This window comes from Octodon degus, unplaced genomic scaffold (assembly GCF_000260255.1).
Source record: "Octodon degus isolate 3935 unplaced genomic scaffold, OctDeg1.0 scaffold00016, whole genome shotgun sequence".
NCBI classification, from domain to species: Eukaryota; Metazoa; Chordata; class Mammalia; order Rodentia; family Octodontidae; genus Octodon; species Octodon degus.
This window is the reverse complement of record NW_004524592.1, coordinates 1507251-1523744: the sequence shown is the minus strand read 5'-3', so window position 1 is coordinate 1523744 and position 16494 is coordinate 1507251. Positions and strand designations below refer to the sequence as shown.

Genomic DNA, 16494 nt, shown 5'->3' with positions numbered 1-16494 from the left:
AACTTTTCAACCAGAAAACAAACACTGAAAATTCTTCTCTTGTATTTTTAAAAGGGTTTACAACCAAAATATTATATCTCAAAAAGTATCTTAAGAAGGTGTATAAAATGAAAATAAGTAAACTTGAAAATAGCATATTCTATCATTTAAAAAGTGGAGCTTGGGCCAGCCAGATAGCTCAGTGGACTAAAGTGCCTGCTTAGGCACAGCACAGCAGTCAGGGTTTGATTCCCCAGCAGTGCTGGCCCCACGCCCGCCCCCGGGGTGCTGAGACAGCAACTGAGACCGGGTAGGGTGGTATGCGCCTGTAATCCCAGACTGGGCACGGTGGTGTGCGCCTGTAATCCCAGCACTTGGGAGGCTGAAAACAGAATCACTATGAATCCCATCTACGTAGTGAGACCCCGTAGACCCTGTACCAAATCATTAAAAAAAAAAAAAAAAAAAAGTGAAGCCTAATATAATGACCCAAAAAAGCAGATGGAAAGCTTTCACAGGTAGACATTTTAAATTCCTCTTAAAAATAAAGACCTGTGTTCAGTAAAACTCAAAATATTTTCTGTCTTTCTTTGTTTAATCAACTTCATCCTTAGTAGTTGACAGTAATACTTCCTTTCAGAATTCAAAGAACAAAAGATTTAGAAAAAGAAAGCCAACAATTTTGTATCAGTATTGCCAATCATCCTTGGTATCCTGCCAAGCAAGAGAAGGTTCTCCTATCAGCACATACTATCATGGCATGATCTGGTCAATAAAAGATAATTCCAATATCCAGTTATGGTATTCAAAACACTTTACTTTCTTTTCACAGTTAATTAGTTCTCAGCAGAAAGCACAATAGGAAGATATATAGTTAATACAGAGTCTAAGAACAATTTGAAAAACATTAACTCCTATTCATATAGAAAAGAAAATGAGCATTAGATTTTTTACTCTTTCAAAATGTGCTCATCTAATTAATTCAGTCTAAAAGTGATCCATGGAAGAACGTTGTATACTGTCTTGCAAAAGTATATTTAAGTGAACGAAGCACTCTTAATGACAAAATCATTATTTCACATATATTCTACAGAGATGGGATAACTACAAAAAGCAGCCATTAAAGGTAGTTAAAAAGTGTCTCAACAAACAATCAAAAACAAAAAAGGGCTCCCAGCACTTGGAAGGCTGAGGCAGGAAGGCTGCCATGAGTTTGAGCCCACCCTGACCTACATAGGGAGTTCAAGGGCAGCATGGAACACATAGCAAGCTCCTGTCTCAAAAAACACACAAATAAAAACCAAGAAAAAACAGGAAAGAAAAAGCAAATAAACAAAAAAAGAAAGAAAGAAAGAAGAAGCTCTATCTCTTATGCTTCTCATACAAACTACACAGGTGACTAGGCAAGATCACTTATTCTTTTTGAACCTTGGTCTCTCATCTATAAAACAAGGGAGAACTTTTTGCTGTCATTCTCAAAATGAGTCAAACAGCAAAAACAACAATAAAATTATAAATCTTACAATTGCTGATTGATCTTTACATTATGTGACCAATATGAATTACTCAGCTATTTAATAAGAGACAGTAACATTTCTTACCTGAAAAGTTATTGCCATACAGCAAATTTCGAAGCTTACTACAAAGCTGAATCATGCTGTCCAACTGTCTGTTTATCTTGATGTCTATGACCCAGGCGGGGGTGGAACATACTGGACATCTGGTTCCAACGCAGTCACTTACACAACCACTTAAAATACAATAGACAGTTTAAAACAAAAGTACAGAGGTTGTTCTAACATATAATGGTAACTTGTAAAGTACTTGTTAAAATGCTATGCTTACAAAGCACAAAACACATAAAATCTAAATCTCAACTCATGTAATCTGATGCAAAACTACTCTGAGGCTTGATTTAGCTTCACACAGTCTGCATAATTTTTCCTTGCAAACAAACCTTAGCAGCTAAAGGGCTAAGTATAGTGCAGAGTGTAAACAGACAGTGTGTAATGCAAGGCAGGCACAATCCTAACCTCCTCTAACCTAATCTCCATAATACTCCATTTTATGTAAACACTTAAAATCATTGCAAAGAAAGCAAAAAAGTACCTTTTCTTTTGTTTTTGGATAAGTGTATAATGGTTTAAAAATAGTTTTTGGAACAAGATCTTTTGACTCTTTCATACAATTTTATAATCTATAGACTCAGTCACATCAGGTTATCTCATAGTTAGGACTGAAGATTTTCCTAACATTTGCAGATACACATGGTTTGCAAATACATATTTTTGTTTAAAGGGGAGCTGAGGCGAAGGGGATATGAGTAGAATAAGTGCCTGCCTGGCCAGCCCAAGATCCCAAGTTCAGTCCTCCCTACCAAATAGATAAATAGGAGCTCAGGGGCTGTGGCAGTTGATACATTGTGTCAACTTGGCTGAATCCGCAGTTCTGGGCATGGGGCCCTCCCCAACCCTGCAAGTGGGTAAGGCCCAACCTGGGGTGCATTGGTTCCACCCTGGGGGCATGGGCCACCCCAGAGTGACTTAGCACAAAAGATGTATATAAAGGAGTTAAGAGAGGCTTCCTGGCCGCCCTGCCCCACTTCCTTGGAGAAGTCCCAGTCTACAGAGGAGCTATGATCTTCACAGTGGAGTGGTGGTCTTCGCAGTCAGCATAGAAGGAAGAGACAGGCTTGATGGGCACCGCAGCTGCTGCTCCTCCTCTGCTCGCAATCATTGTTTTCTGCTGCCATGAACTGCTGTCATTTGCCTTGGAGCCAGCAGAATATGGACTGAAACATCCACAATCTGTGAGCTAAATAAACCTTTTCTTCCCTCATTTTTAGTGTCGGGTATTTGTCCCAGCAATGAGTAAACAGTAACTAAATCAGGAGCCCACAATCTCCCCTGAAACATAGCTTTGAATTTCAAAGCAAAATTCTGTGCACTCTACTCCACCGTTAGCCTCCCAACATGGGTGCTAGTGGGAATCAGGAATGATAATTATAAAAGCCATATCTTCCCTCAACTAATAGCTTCTTAAGTAGCCCATTCTTTTGTAGGCACAAGAATTCATTCTAATTACATGAACTAGCCTCAAAAACAAACAAACAAACCCATAGCATTTCTACTTTTTGTGTCTTTGGCTCTTACCATGATTCCTGACACAAAACAATTCACGAAAAGGTAAAAATGAATAGTGTGGTTGGGACACACCTTTGAGATCATCAAGTCCAACAAACATCTCATTTCTTTAGCAAAGGAACTCTTATGAGTGCCTCTGCTTGTAGTAAAGAATTCTAACTGGGCCAAGTACATTAAGTATGGTCACAGCTACTCACAAGGCTGAGTGAGGCAAAAAGAACACTTAAGTCAAGAGATCTAGATCAGACTGGGTAAGAAAGTGAGATCTTACTTCGAAACAGAACAAAACAAAACAGAACTCTAACTTGGAATTCCAACACAAAAAATATGCAAAATAATTACTCAGGCAATTTCAATTAATGTTTGCATATTACCCAAGGAATACCAGTAAAACACAATCCATTCCTTATGAACTACCAGCTCATTTTCAGAAGAAAAAAAAAAAGAAAGAAAAAAATCCAGTTAGTTAAGTTACCTGTCCAACACTGCACAACTACTTTGGTCTGCTTTACGTACAAGCTCAATAGCCCCCACCTGAAATGCTTTGGGACCAGAAATGCCTCAAACTTTGGAGTTTTTATGGATGGGAATATTTGCACACACTTCACCAGGTAGCCTCCCTAATTTGCAAACCTGAAAATTTCTGAGTATTGAAACATTCTCAGCAGCTCATCAGTACTCAAAAACTCTCACAGGTTTCAGACATTTTGAATTTCAGATTACTGGGCCAGGGATACGCAACCCATACTGTGTTTATTTTGTAACATTCTCAACTTATTAAACACAAGGCTGAGTGGCCTTTTGCCAGGTAGTACATGGCTGTAATCCCAGTACTTTGGAGGTTGAGTCAGAAGGTCTCAAGTTCAAGATGAGCCTGGGCTATGTAGAGACCTTGTCTCAAAACAACAACAAAAACTATTATATAGACATTAGCTCAGAACTGTGCAAAAATACATAATTTCTCAGCAGATCTATATAATCCAATGAGCTAATATTTTCAAAAGGCTGATTATCATAAAATCATGCTGGGTAAAATATCAATTTGAAGTTGAGTATAAACCAATGCTTTTAACAGTATAAAATATACTGATAGAGTCCACAGTGTTTAACCTAAAAAAAATTAGTACTTCTTTTAGAGAATATCCACGTAGGCATGTTGGCACATCCCTGTAATCCTAGGATATGGGAGGCTAAAGAATTTCAGTTTTTTATGGTGAACACACACACACACACACACACACACACACAGAGTACTTTGTGGTCCTCAGTTTTGAGAGTATAAAATGATGTGAGACCCGAGCAGCTACTGTATGCCTGAAATCCCAGCACTACTGGAGACTGTGACAGGAGGCGGCCAAGTTTAAATTCAGTTTAGGCAACTTAGTGAGAACCTGTTTCCAATTTTTTAAAAAAGGCTGTGCACAGATTTCAGTACAAAGCTCGTTGGTTCAAGCTCTAGCACCACCAAAAGAAACCTGAGACCACAAAGTTTGTTATCTCTGCCATTTGTCTTAAATGAACTATTATCTTAGAGAGTACATCGATTTTTATTATCAAGGACTTATATAAAATATTAATCCTTCAGTATCCACAAGAGATTAGTTCCAAGACTTTCCCACCTCTGTACACACCATGATTACCATAATCTATGGCCATTCAAGTCCCTTAAACAAAAAAGTACAGTATTTGAACATAACCTGCACATATTTTTAATATATACTTTAATTCATCTCTATATTACTTAAAATACATATACACTGTTGTCTCAGTTACTCTTCTCCCATTGCTGGGACAAATACCTGACACGCAAAATGAAGGAAGAAAAGTTGTTTAGCTCAGTTACTGGAGGTTTCAGCCCACACCCAGCTCACTCTAAGGCAAAGTACGACCTTTCATGGTAATGGCAAAGAGCAAGAGAGCAAAAGAAAAAAAAAAAAAGAAAGAGAGAGAGAGAGAGAGAGAGAGAGAGAGAGAGAGAGAGAGAGAGAGAAAGGGGGCCAGGGAAATGGCTCAGTAGAAAAGCGCTTGGCTGGCAAGCGCAAGGACCTGAGTTCAATCCCCAGTTCCGCCAAAAAAAAAAGAGAGCAAAAGGAGTATCAGCAGTTCAAGAAGCTAGCTTCTCTCCCCTCCTTACATTGTGATGCAAATTACCTGCCCCAGGGCAGGTGCAGCATCCACACCCACAATAATCAATCTCAAATTCCAGAAGCTGCCCCAAGATTACATGAGGCTTTGGGGGGACACCTATACACAAACCATAACAAATGTAAACATTGATACAGTATTATCTAGGAAACAATACCAAGTCTATCCATGTTCTATACAGATGCAATTTTTTTAAAATACTTTGACCCAAACTGTGGATGCCAAGGGTAAATCGAACCTTCAAACTACCACAACCCTGTCAATACTGAAATCTGTGTCCTCCCAAAAAGATGAGGTCATCCAGTGATTGTCCCAAAAAGATGAGGTCATCCAGTGATTGTGAGTGCAACTTAATTTGGAAATATTGTTTTTGTAGATTATCAAGTTCAAATGCGATCATTAGGGTGAGCCCTTATCCAACAGGAACTAGTATAAAAAAAAAGGAAAATTTAAACATAGAGAGAAATATGCACACAGGGAGAATGTCACATGAACCAGAAAGGAAAGGTAGAAGTAATGTAAGTAAAAGCCAAAGAATAGCAGGGATTACTAGCAACCCATGAGAAGCTAGTATAGAGGCACAAAACAGATTCTCCCTCACAACCTTCCAAAAGCAACAAACCCTGCCAACACACTGATTTTAAACTTCTCGACTCTAGAAGTGTTTAGATAATATCTGTTGGTCTACATTACCCAGGCCTTGATACTTTGCCATGCCAGTGTCAGGAAACCAGTACCTATAAGAACTAGACTCATTTACAGATTCAAAACTGAAAGATAGTCTTTTAAAAAAACACATTTGGAGTATAGACATTAATTCCCCCTCAATCTTGGCAAAGCTATTCGACTAAGCTGTGTAACTTTGGACAAGTTATCATCTATGAGCATAATTTTCTTATATGTAAAATGAGACTGTAGTAAGGATCCAAATAAGATCATGTAGTCAGTTATAGGCTATGAATGATACACAAACATGAAAATCAACAGTAAGCAACATCGTCACAGGATTGCTATCTGAAAAGAAACACAGGCACATTGCATACAAGCTACACTTACCTACAAAAGATGTGCTCGCATCCGCCTAAGCACACAGGCTCCCTCAGAATACGGGTGCTGAGTGAAGAAAGGAAAAAGCCAAGATTTAGTTCTTTGGTAGGAAATGTCTCGCACTCACAATTTCCCAAGTCCAAGAGGGCGCAGACCCATACTTCTCTCCTTGTCAGAGCAGGAAATACTAATGGTGCATTCATTTGAAAGGCTGTCATTCCCTGGTAACACACTCAAAATGCAACTGCTATATCCAAATTGCAACTATGAATCTCAGGACAAGTTACAGCACTATTGATAATGTTACGAGTTAGAAAAAGGAACAACTTTATTCATGTATCTCTAAACTTCTTAGTCACAAAACCATCCACTGGCTTCTCTTAACTGCTAAAATACATCTTCACTGAACAATTTCAAGCAAAAATCTTAAATCTCAAAATGTGACCCACAAGGACAATGATCAAAATACTGTTTAAATGAGAATGTTTCTTAGAGTGAAGGCAAAGGTGACAACTAGATAAGATGTATAAACAAGGACTGCCCCCAGATAAACAAAACATAGTCTCCTGTACCATAAGAATTCATGGTTTCTCGTACAAAAATACATGTTTCTCACTATGAAGTAGCCATCTATTTTTCATGGGTGTCCTGTCAAAAAACACAAACCCTAGCCATTCTTTCAGTTCACAGCAAGGTGGCTGTGAATTAAGCAAATGCAAGCAAAAATCGCTAAGGAACCAGTCCAAAAACTAACTATGGCACACTGGCTGAAGAAGAAAGAAACCAAATACTCCCATTGTTGTTCATGAAAATACCTGCAACCTCTGACAGTTCTAGGAAGGTACTGGTACTTCTTAATAAGCACACAGTAAGTCGTTCAACTCAGTGGACATAATGCAGCAAGGCCAGTAAAGCCTTTAAAGGATGAACGTTTTCTGCACTTGGTTTATTGTACTAACCCCAGACCTTTAGATATTTATACCACTATTCTCCAATTATCTCTACAGACTAGCACATATCAATAAAAAGTACTCCACATTTATTAAAAGATTAAAAGTATCACACTGCACATTTCAATAAATACTAACCTTAAAGTGAAACTGCGCTTTCAGAAAGAGCACTAATAACGGAGTACTGAGCCACATTATTCCTAAAATATTGAAAATGCTGCTCAGTGACATTATAAAAGCTATTACTTCTTAAAAGCTCACAATATCTGGTTTATCTATCACACTACAGAGAACATAGTGATAAAAATAAGACTTGTAATTCTGGTAATTAAACCTCTTCTTTCCCCAACAAGTGTGGTAAATATTCTAATTCATATTCACACTTCTGGGACGTCAACAGTGGTGCTACAGAGCTCCTGTCAAATACATTCTCTCTATTCTTTTTATTGAATGCTGCTGCCCAACCTGATGGCTCCCCACCCTGAGGCAACTCTCTTCAGCAGCCTCCTGGCTCCTTGGTGCCACGTTCAACCTAGGCCACAGGCATTATTACCTAAAGCCATCTTCACCTTTACCCCAATCCTGCTCATGACCTAGCCATGTATCAGTGCACCCAACAGGCCCCAAGACTGCTTCTCTCTCTTCTATTCAGGATATTAATAATGTAATTTCAAAAATGTACAAATGTATGCCTAAAAACTGGCAGTTTCTATATCTCTGTACCTCTCCCAAAACAATTATATGATCCCTAAGTAAAGAAGCCAATAAAGAAAAGACTACTCGAAACAACATAAGCCTCCCTAAGTTCACTGAAGCTAACTGGTACGCGCATGTGCCTGGTCACACACAGCAAGGAGTGCTCGCCTTGCCTTCTTTCCCAAAGCCCCTCCCTCCCTCCACTGAGTTTCTACTTTCCTGCTGCACCTACACCCGCCTATTTCAGCATTTCCTCAGTTGCTTCTTCTCCTGCCTCTCAATGCTGCCACGGCCCCCAGGATGCAGTCCACAGCCTACTTGGTTTTCTCTGGCAATACTTGTCTCAATGCCTTGATTCCATTCCTACTCTTTAAATTTCCTTCCTAAGATGACTCTGAACTCTAGCTATAGCTCTTACTCTTCATTCTACCAACCTAATGCTGTCACTTAATTAGTAGTGACTAAATATCTATAAATAAGTGATCAGTAGAATTATTCCAATTAGTGAGTGAGGCTCTATTTTTGCAGTGGTTAACAGATGAGGGAACACATGGAATATGTGAGAAGTACATATATGATACGCAAGCAAGCTTACAAGGGGACTCTGAAAGACGGACATAACATGAATGTAATCATTATGTACTGCAAACATGTACTAAAAAATAAAATAACTGACATACAATGGGAGCACTCCAAGAAGAAAAATCTACAGATTGGCAAGAAGCTGTGTCACAGCAAAACTTTCTAGGAATGGTTATAGCTTAGCTGAGATGTCCCTGAGTAAAAGGATTTTTCTTAAAACTAAGTGATGTAAACTCAACTTTTCATACTATTCCCCTGCCAGGAATTTATCTTTCAGGCATACTAGATATTTGCAAACAAGGAAACTTCAAAACTAAAGAAATCTAGGTGCCTAGATGTCATTGTTGAGACAAAACACCTAACATCCAAAGTTAAAAGGAAGACTTCAGCTCAGACTGTGAAGGTGTCAGTCCATAGTCAGCTGGAGCCAAGGGGTACCATGACAGAATTCCACCACAGAGAGGAAACTTCAAGGTGAGGCAGGCAGAAGGCTGGGAACACAGCAAGCCTCCCTTCCTTTTTATCCCTTCCAGGCTACAAGCCCTCTGGGTAGGGCCCCCCACACCCACAGTGGGGCCTGGGTCTTTAGTAAATACATTGGGCCACACCCAGAACTACGCTAATTCCATTTAGTGGACTCATTTCCTTCACACACCCTTCATCCACATTCACAAGGGAACTCCAAAATGCCCTAAGACTGTGAGAGACTTGAGGGGCACATCTAGATACATGCTCTAACACTAGGTAAGATTCTAAAAGCTTCCAGAAATTAAGAAACAGGAGAGAAGGTGCAGGGGCTGGAGATTCCATCCCAGGCCTGCCATGCCAGCCTGCCCCCAGAGCGCTGAGACAGCAACTGAGACTTGGGCGTGGTGGTGCAGGCCTGTAATCCCAGCTCTTGGGAGGCTGTAAACAGGCGGATCACTATGAGTCCAATCTAGTAGTGAGACCCTGAACACCCTGTAGACCCTTCCCTAAATATACAAAAAAAAAAAAAAAAGAATGCTACCAAATAGTGCAGTGAAGCCTTAAAAATAATGCAAAATTATTTTGTATTACCAATTTTATATTCGATCATCTACAGAGCATGTTAAAAGGTAATAGCTCATAAGAAAGCTCATCTTTAAAAGCAGAAGTATGGAAGTTAATTCACAATATCTACAAAAGAAAATGGGAATATAAAAAGTGTTTGGAAATGTAGAGATAAATGCTTGAAAATGTGAAAAGATGTGTTCTGTGTAGAGTACAGAACTTGGAATGAGGCAAACGTGTTCACTACAGTCTCTGTCCTACTGATTTGATCAAATAAGTTCATATGTAATTTTAATATTAAAAAATTGTCAAAAGGCATCTGACAAGGATATTTATTCCATCACTGCATATTATAGCAAGAGAGGGGAGAAAAAATCCTAAGTTTTTAATAAGTAAGGAAAAAGCTAAATAAGCTATGATGGATCTATTTGATATGTAGTACCCTCTTATCTGAGGCTACAAATCCTATACATAGAGAATCTCTTAAAGGGTACAGGAGAAATTGATAATCTTAAATTACTAAGCCCCCTAAGGTATTTAATATGATAACTTTTACATTTTACAGAATTCTCAAGTGTTTCTAAATTGTGGACCAATGTGTTTAACAAAAAACATACAGGTTCTCCAAGTCAATTAAACTATGTCTTCATCTTTAGGAGACTAAAGATAGAAAGTCTTCAATGAACGAGGTGAACACTGATGATATGGAAACGTCTTGTCCTGTACAGTTACTTTGTAAGCCAGAATAAAGTAAATCACACAAGAACATTTTTACTTTACGAGCTATCTCCCAGGCCTGGAAACTCTTTAAATTATGTCTAATGGCTCTGAATCAGTAAACGTTAAATAAATATCCAATAGCCAAGTGGGCAACAGAACTCTATAATGACTACAACGGCCCCTCCTATGGGCAAAGCTAGATGAGCCACGGAACGCCATGTGTGCCTGACTCACAGCTGGCCGCTCTCTCTGCTACTCCCTCTCCTCCACAGTGAAACAGTCTGCGTAACTGATCATCTTCCCAAGAGCTCAGGATCAGGCTGGGAAACACAGCAAGACCTTGCTCCAAAGTAATACATTAACTAGTTTTATTATTCCACTATTGTTTAACTCACTGGTTTAATTGAACTAAATAAATGTAAAAGTGTTCCATGTGTCGCGCAAGTTTTTCTCCAGCAGTCACCACCTTACATAACATTCATGTAGTCAGTCACTTTATACTATGATTACCCACAAGGGGACTATGTGGGTGGCAGTTTTGCTCTAAATCCTAGAAGGCCTACATTTCCATCTGTCCTGAGACCTTAGTTACCATTCAGTACAAGTAATTAGCCCCAGGAGTCCTGGCAATTCGGGTGAACTAACTAGGCCAATTTGATGTCACCACATTGAAAATACGACCCTACCTAATCTGTTTTTTTCACATATTAATTTAACAACCTATGTATCTGTAAAAATGTGAACCTGTCTTTACAAAATGAGTAATGTAACTGAAAGAAACATCACTCAACATGCTATATAAATCCCACAAATAGGTAAATTTGGAGGATATGATGCAGCCTGAACACCAGCAATCTGTGCCCCTTTTAACATGTATGTTAAACTTTGATGAAAGTGTTACATCCAGTGGACACCAATATGAAATCAGCAAACTGGAAGCATCTTTAAAAATCTCATGTACAGATATGACCACAGAATACAGGAAAGCTACATTAATTGCATTCTTTAGGAGGCTAACTACATGAGTCACTAGACCGTTTTATTTTTAGGCTACTGATTGTTAAGCAATCTGACCCTATCTTAACTCCCTGCCCACCTGACCCACCCCTCAGCTATGCAATTCCTCATTAATGTACGTTAAGGTACAGTTACTTGCAACAATCCCTCCACATCATCAGCAATGGTTCCACTTATAAAAACCTACCTGGGCCAGCAAGATAGCTCAGCAGACTAAAGTGCCTGTTTAGGCAAGCTTAGGCAAGTGCAGGGAACATGATTCAATGCCACACCAGAGCAGACTGAGCAGGTCAGAGCCCAGTAAGGTGAGGCACGCCTATAATCCCAGTGCTGGGGAGGCTGACAGCAGGAGGATCACTATGAGTCTGCTGCATAGTGAGACCCTGTAACAACCAAACACATTTAAAAAAACAAAAATCTATCTGTACCTTACAGTCCCATTCTAAATTTCATAAAATTTTCTTCCTACACTCACCAAGGTACTCTTCTCCATATCCCCGTCCTTCACCACAATTCTCCTTAAACCGTAGACACATTTTGCCTTTCAAAACTAAGCACGCGCCCAAGGGTGGACAGTGCATCAATCACCACTAATGCACAGCCTCCATGGTTTCTTATTCTAATGAATAACCAATGCCAATGCAAACCAAAAGGAGCAATCACACCATGTGAGGGCCACTGGCCTCCACATTGAAAAGTCCTGCAAGAAGGTCAAGAGCTGAATGCTTTTGGAAATTCATCCTTTACTAACATTAACTAGCACTTACCAGGTAACAGGCAAGGTTATAAGAATCCTGTTTAAGAGCTTACTGAATTATAACAACCTAGTAAGGTACAAACTCCTACTAGCTCACTTTGCAAATAAAGAAAAGAAAGCATAAACGATCAAAGAGCATGCTCCAAATCACTGATCCAAGATCTGAAACCAGGGCATCTGATTCAATTCAAGAACCCACACTCTTAACCACTGGGCTATGCTGCCTCAAAGGAGAAATGTGCATGTGTGTGGAGGGGGGTGGAGGTACTCTTAAAAGTTGTAGTATTTATTTTTAGTAAAAGTGATTTTAAAATCCCAAAATACAACTGTCACAGATGCTAAATCCCCTCACCCCAAAAATGAATCCAAGAGGTCCCTAATTATTTCAATTCACAAAGCACCATCACATGACACCAGGGGCTTTTATAGGGCTGCTCCTATTATCATTTCCTGCCTCCTACAGTGTTTTCTGCCAGCCTCTCAAATGCTAAAGTCTTCCTGCCTCATTTTTCCAACTCTTTAAATAGCTTCTTTCTATCTGGGTGTAAGGCTTGGCCCTAACACAAATGTCACATCTGGCCTCTTGAACACTTTCATCAGCTTCACCTTGAAGCCATATTCATGTTAAAGGTCAAGAAAGGATGTCCTGAATTGCAGCCAATGTACCCTCACCAGCAAGTAACGCTTGTTGCAAAATAGAACCAATGTGCTACACAAGACAGGTGACAGCTGGGAACATCAGATAGATGACAGCTGCGAGCTGCATGTGAGGGTAATCGGGGTAATCACTAGCCACTGGGTAGAACTTTGAAACTCTGTAAAAAGACATACTGACAAAATTTCAAGTAATATGACACCCTCTGACTGGTGGGAAGCTCGAAGGAAGCAGCCCTCACTGGGCTGCTCCAGCAACATATCAGGTAACTGTGAGGGCAAAGACAGGGAGGCGAGAAGGGATGTATTTTTCTTCTAGGGTATGCTGCAACTGTCCATGATTTAGTCACTCCAGGTAGTGCCAAACTTGCAGACAATCAGATGAGAGCAAAATCACTGCTATATTATCTATATAAGATCCCCTGTGTTAGAAAAGGATTTTTAAACTTAAGACAGGGTCCCATTAAAAGTGTGTATTAAGCCTGTGAGCCAAATCAATCCAGCAGGCTCTTTTCAATACAGTCCTTCAGCAAACAATGTTTTTACATTTTTAAGGAAAAAAAATAGAAACTATTTGTGGTCTGCAAAGCCTAAATGTACAGTGTAAGAAATGTTTAAAATTTAGTTCAGCATTCACTGGTTCATACAATACAATAAACATGCTGGCATTCCATACTTCTCTCTAGCCAACTGGATGAGACAAAAGTGTGAGGGCCAGGGACATAGCTCAGTGGTACAAGCGCCTGCCCGGCAAGCGCAAGGTCCTGGGTTCAATTTCCATACCAAAAATATATAAATAAAAGTTTGGGCTGCTTACCTGTCTACCTTCAAGTCTTTTGGCTCTTACTCTCAATTCTGTACAGTTAGAAGGCAGAAAAACATTTAGAAAGTGATTAAAAAGTGAAAGGAGCGTTGCTGGATCTTATAATAACCTATAGATAATAGATATTCATATAGATTACCTGCACTCTTCTGAATCATTCAGTAAGCAGAGGCCATCTCTTTTTGCATTTTTATGCCACCTGTTAATTATTATTTATTCTATGACAATCACACCAATAATCTGTATGTGTACTTTTATTTAGTTCCTACCTTCCTACAGAATATAAACTTTATAAAAGCTGGAATTTTTTCTTTGTTCAACAACACAACAGCCAGAACAGGGTCTGGCACTTTGTAGGTCCTCAGTACATTCATCAATAATAATAAATCCACCCGGAGATTGAGCTAATAATTACAGAGACAAAAGAAGAATGATTTGGTTCACTCAATAATGTCAAAGCTGGCACCTAAAATCAGGCAGCCTGACTACGGTCAGAGTGGAACACTATGTTTCCGAACTGAAATATGCCATCTGAATGTCTAACTTTTGTTGAACTATTAACGTGTGAATTACTATCGTATTTTTACCAAAACCAGAAGTGCCAATTTTAAATTTTTCTTCTCAGATGGATAATCCATGTGCTTTGGAAAAACACACACAATGCACAATGCACAATGCACAATGCCTCATGCACTCACTCTAACAAAAACACCACTTTTCCCAAGCCGCGTTACGATGCCATATTGTCAAACAGGTCATTTTTGTAAAACAAAATGTAACTGCACAGCGTGGTGACAGTTAAATCCTTTCATTTTCCTTTTTTCTTTTTTTTAAGCTGCTGAGCAAGTAACACAGTACTAACCCCAAGTTGGAAATTGGGTGAAAAATCAAAACAAAGTCCAAAAAGAAAATACAGTTGTGACAGGTACAAGCAAAAATAAAACCCACCAGGATGATCTCCACGCAGAAATACTGAGCTGTGCATGCAACAGGTGCTCACTAGATGCTTCCAGAAGAAATGAAAACAAAGGCCTTTGCTGAGTTTTGCAAACCTTCTTGGATTCTATACACCAAAAAAAAAAAAAAACTACAGAAAACGAAGCTAAAACACTCATGATAATGTCTTACAACGGAATAACCCTGAGGAAGCTACAGATGTAGCTCAGTGGTGGAACACAAGAACACCCGGGCAATTTGGGATGAGGGGTGCTGGGGATCACCCAGGGCGCTCTAACCTTAAGTGACATCCCCAATCCTTACTGTGAGTCCTGTATACCTAAACCTACAATCTACCCGGGCTGGGGTGGGAATTTAAGATCCTCCTGCCTCAGCTTCCCAGAGTGCTGAGATTGCGGGCACACACCATCAGCACATTTTGAGGGTTTGTCCTGGCGCTGGGAATAGACCCCAGACTTTACAAGCGCTAGCTAAGCAGGCACTCTGTCACTGAGCCACATTTCCACACACCACCCGCCCCAGCCTTTGGACCAAAACAAGGAAATGAAAAACAGTAACAGTGCCCTGATATCTTTTATTTATCTGTAACAAGGTATCTAGCCCTCCCATATCAAAAGACGCTACAAGAGAAAAAAAGTCATGAAGGGCTGCCTTGCAAGGAACAGCCGCCGCGACCCCTCATTCACACCTGGGTCCTGGTGGACATCCCTGAGGCGGAGGCAGCACGGGACTCGGGCGCCCCGGGCCGGGAACCGGCGAGCGGGGGCGGGGCCGGAGCGCGGCGCAGCCTCAGGGGCGGGGCCAGGCGCGCCTTAGCCACGCCCCCAGGCGGCCCCGCCGCCCAGCGCTCCGGAACCACCGTTTGAGTTCCGTTTGAAAGCAGAGGCGGGAAAATGTTCGGGACGGAAGGGAACGGGGTGGGGAGCGGAGAGTTAGGAGCGGATCGCTGCGCAGACCCCTTTCCCGCTGGCCAGAAAGCAGGCGGCGAGAGGCGCGGAAAGCAAGACCCAAGACCCACGACCCACCGCCCACACCCCCACCCCGGCCCCGAGAGGCGGCGGCACCCTCGCTGGGCGCGTGTTTACCAGCGCGAGCAGCGCAGCAGCTGCTCCAGGCGGGCGAAGGCGGCGCGGCTGTGGGCCCAGGCTCCGCCGCCCGCCGGCTCCATGGAAGGCGCGGGGCACGGCTGGTTCCCGGAACGGACCTTCGGCTGCCGGCTTCGCGGCATCGCCCCGCCGCAGCGAGGGCGGCACCTGGGAGGGCGGGAAGCGGATGAACTCCGGCAACGGCGGACGCGGCGCAGATAGCGGACCGACCCGGCCGAGCGGTTCCTGCGACTGGGCAGGCTGGACGCCTAGGGGAGGGGCCAGCGGCTCAAGGCGCGAAGGCCGGGGCGGGGCCGGAGCGCGGCGCGGGCCGGTGGGCGGGGCCTCGTGACCGCCGGAAGTGGGCAGGGGAGCGCCGGGGCGGTGCTGGAGATGCGGGGAGGACTTTGGCTCCTGGGAAGGGTTTGGCGGAAAGAAAATCACAAAGGGAGAGAGTTCAGTTGAGCATTATGGGTAAAGAATGGTGTTTTGACTACTGTTGGACTTTGAAAATCTTTGCCCGTGCAGTTGAAGGTGTCACTTATTTTTCTTAACAAGGTATCTTTTCCCTTCGTGCCCTACGCCAGTTGTGGGGTGTAAGAGTCGAATAAATACAAGGAAGGTGTCTGTCTGTCTCCAGTTGTAAGAAATCTACACAAACGCATGCTTTAAAACTTGTGGTTCACTTTAAACCAGGACCAGTAAGATTTCAAGTGTCTGCCTTCTAAGGACACCCCAGCCCCGCCCTTGCATTTTTCCCTACCTGCTGACTCACCTACCACCCAGCAATCTCATCCTAAGCAGGGGCGTTGCCTTAGCCTCTTAGCTGGTATCCACGGAACAAAACAAAAATTTTGGCCTGTAATCCCAGCTCCTTACTCAGGAGGATCCCAAGTTCAAGGCCAGC

The 16494-nt window shown here is 41.6% G+C and overlaps 1 protein-coding gene across 2 annotated transcripts in view; it reads right to left on the bottom strand.

Annotated features, from left to right (window-relative positions):
* Positions 1–15857, bottom strand: part of Bard1 (BRCA1 associated RING domain 1) — a 74766-nt gene extending 58909 nt beyond the window's left edge. Inside the window, exons 1-3 of one of the 2 annotated variants that reach the window (XM_023710089.1) lie at positions 15588–15857; positions 6324–6380; positions 1581–1729 (exon numbers count right to left, since the gene is read on the bottom strand). In XM_023710089.1, coding sequence (XP_023565857.1) covers positions 1581–1729; positions 6324–6380; positions 15588–15730 — 349 coding nt within the window. In that variant the 5' untranslated portion in view covers positions 15731–15857. The remainder of the gene's footprint in view (positions 1–1580; positions 1730–6323; positions 6381–15587) is intronic. The other variant, XM_004626596.2, reaches the window with a different exon arrangement.
* Positions 15858–16494: the final 637 nt, after the last annotated feature.